This window comes from Geospiza fortis, unplaced genomic scaffold (genome assembly GCF_000277835.1).
Source record: "Geospiza fortis unplaced genomic scaffold, GeoFor_1.0 scaffold128, whole genome shotgun sequence".
NCBI lineage: Eukaryota > Metazoa > Chordata > Aves > Passeriformes > Thraupidae > Geospiza > Geospiza fortis.
This window is the reverse complement of record NW_005054420.1, coordinates 1,268,660-1,269,160: the sequence shown is the minus strand read 5'-3', so window position 1 is coordinate 1,269,160 and position 501 is coordinate 1,268,660. Positions and strand designations below refer to the sequence as shown.

Below are 501 nucleotides of genomic sequence, written 5' to 3'. Positions count from 1 at the left end.
GTACAAATAAACTGTTCTGTGCAAAGAGCAAGCAAGAGAATACATCAGCTGATAAATCTGAGAACATTTGCAGCACACTCATTGAGATTCCCCAAACTTAACTCTACACTTCTGTACTACATTGTGGTTAACCTTTAGTCAATAGCACAAACTGGAACTGTGGAATCATCTAAACTACTGCTTCAATTGTATTTATTATGTTTTGGGAGCACTGAGTGAAATAACACCACTGAAGATCAAAAACTGGTTTAAGGCACTGGGGGCAGGCACTGCCCATGCTTATACTGACCAGTAAGGTTAGGCCTTATAATTCAGAGTTCAAGGCAGACTTCAGAGCTGCTCAAGTGACGCACATTCCTCAGAGACATTTAATGGTGTTTAAGGTGATGTTACTTACAGGGATTCCTTGTAACTGGGGCTTATCTAGAAGATTGTGCAGCTCATTCCGAGAGGCTTCTATTTTGTCACGATCTGCAGCATCTACCATGTAGCTTTAAAGAG

At 40.9% G+C, this 501-nt stretch overlaps 1 protein-coding gene across 1 annotated transcript in view; it reads right to left on the bottom strand.

The window, feature by feature from the left end:
• ARL8B (ADP ribosylation factor like GTPase 8B) overlaps positions 1-501 on the bottom strand; it is an 8,319-nt gene that overhangs the window by 6,694 nt on the left and 1,124 nt on the right. Inside the window, exon 3 of the mRNA XM_005426632.2 lies at positions 398-491. Within this exon, the coding sequence (XP_005426689.1) occupies positions 398-491 (94 nt within the window). The remainder of the gene's footprint in view (positions 1-397; positions 492-501) is intronic.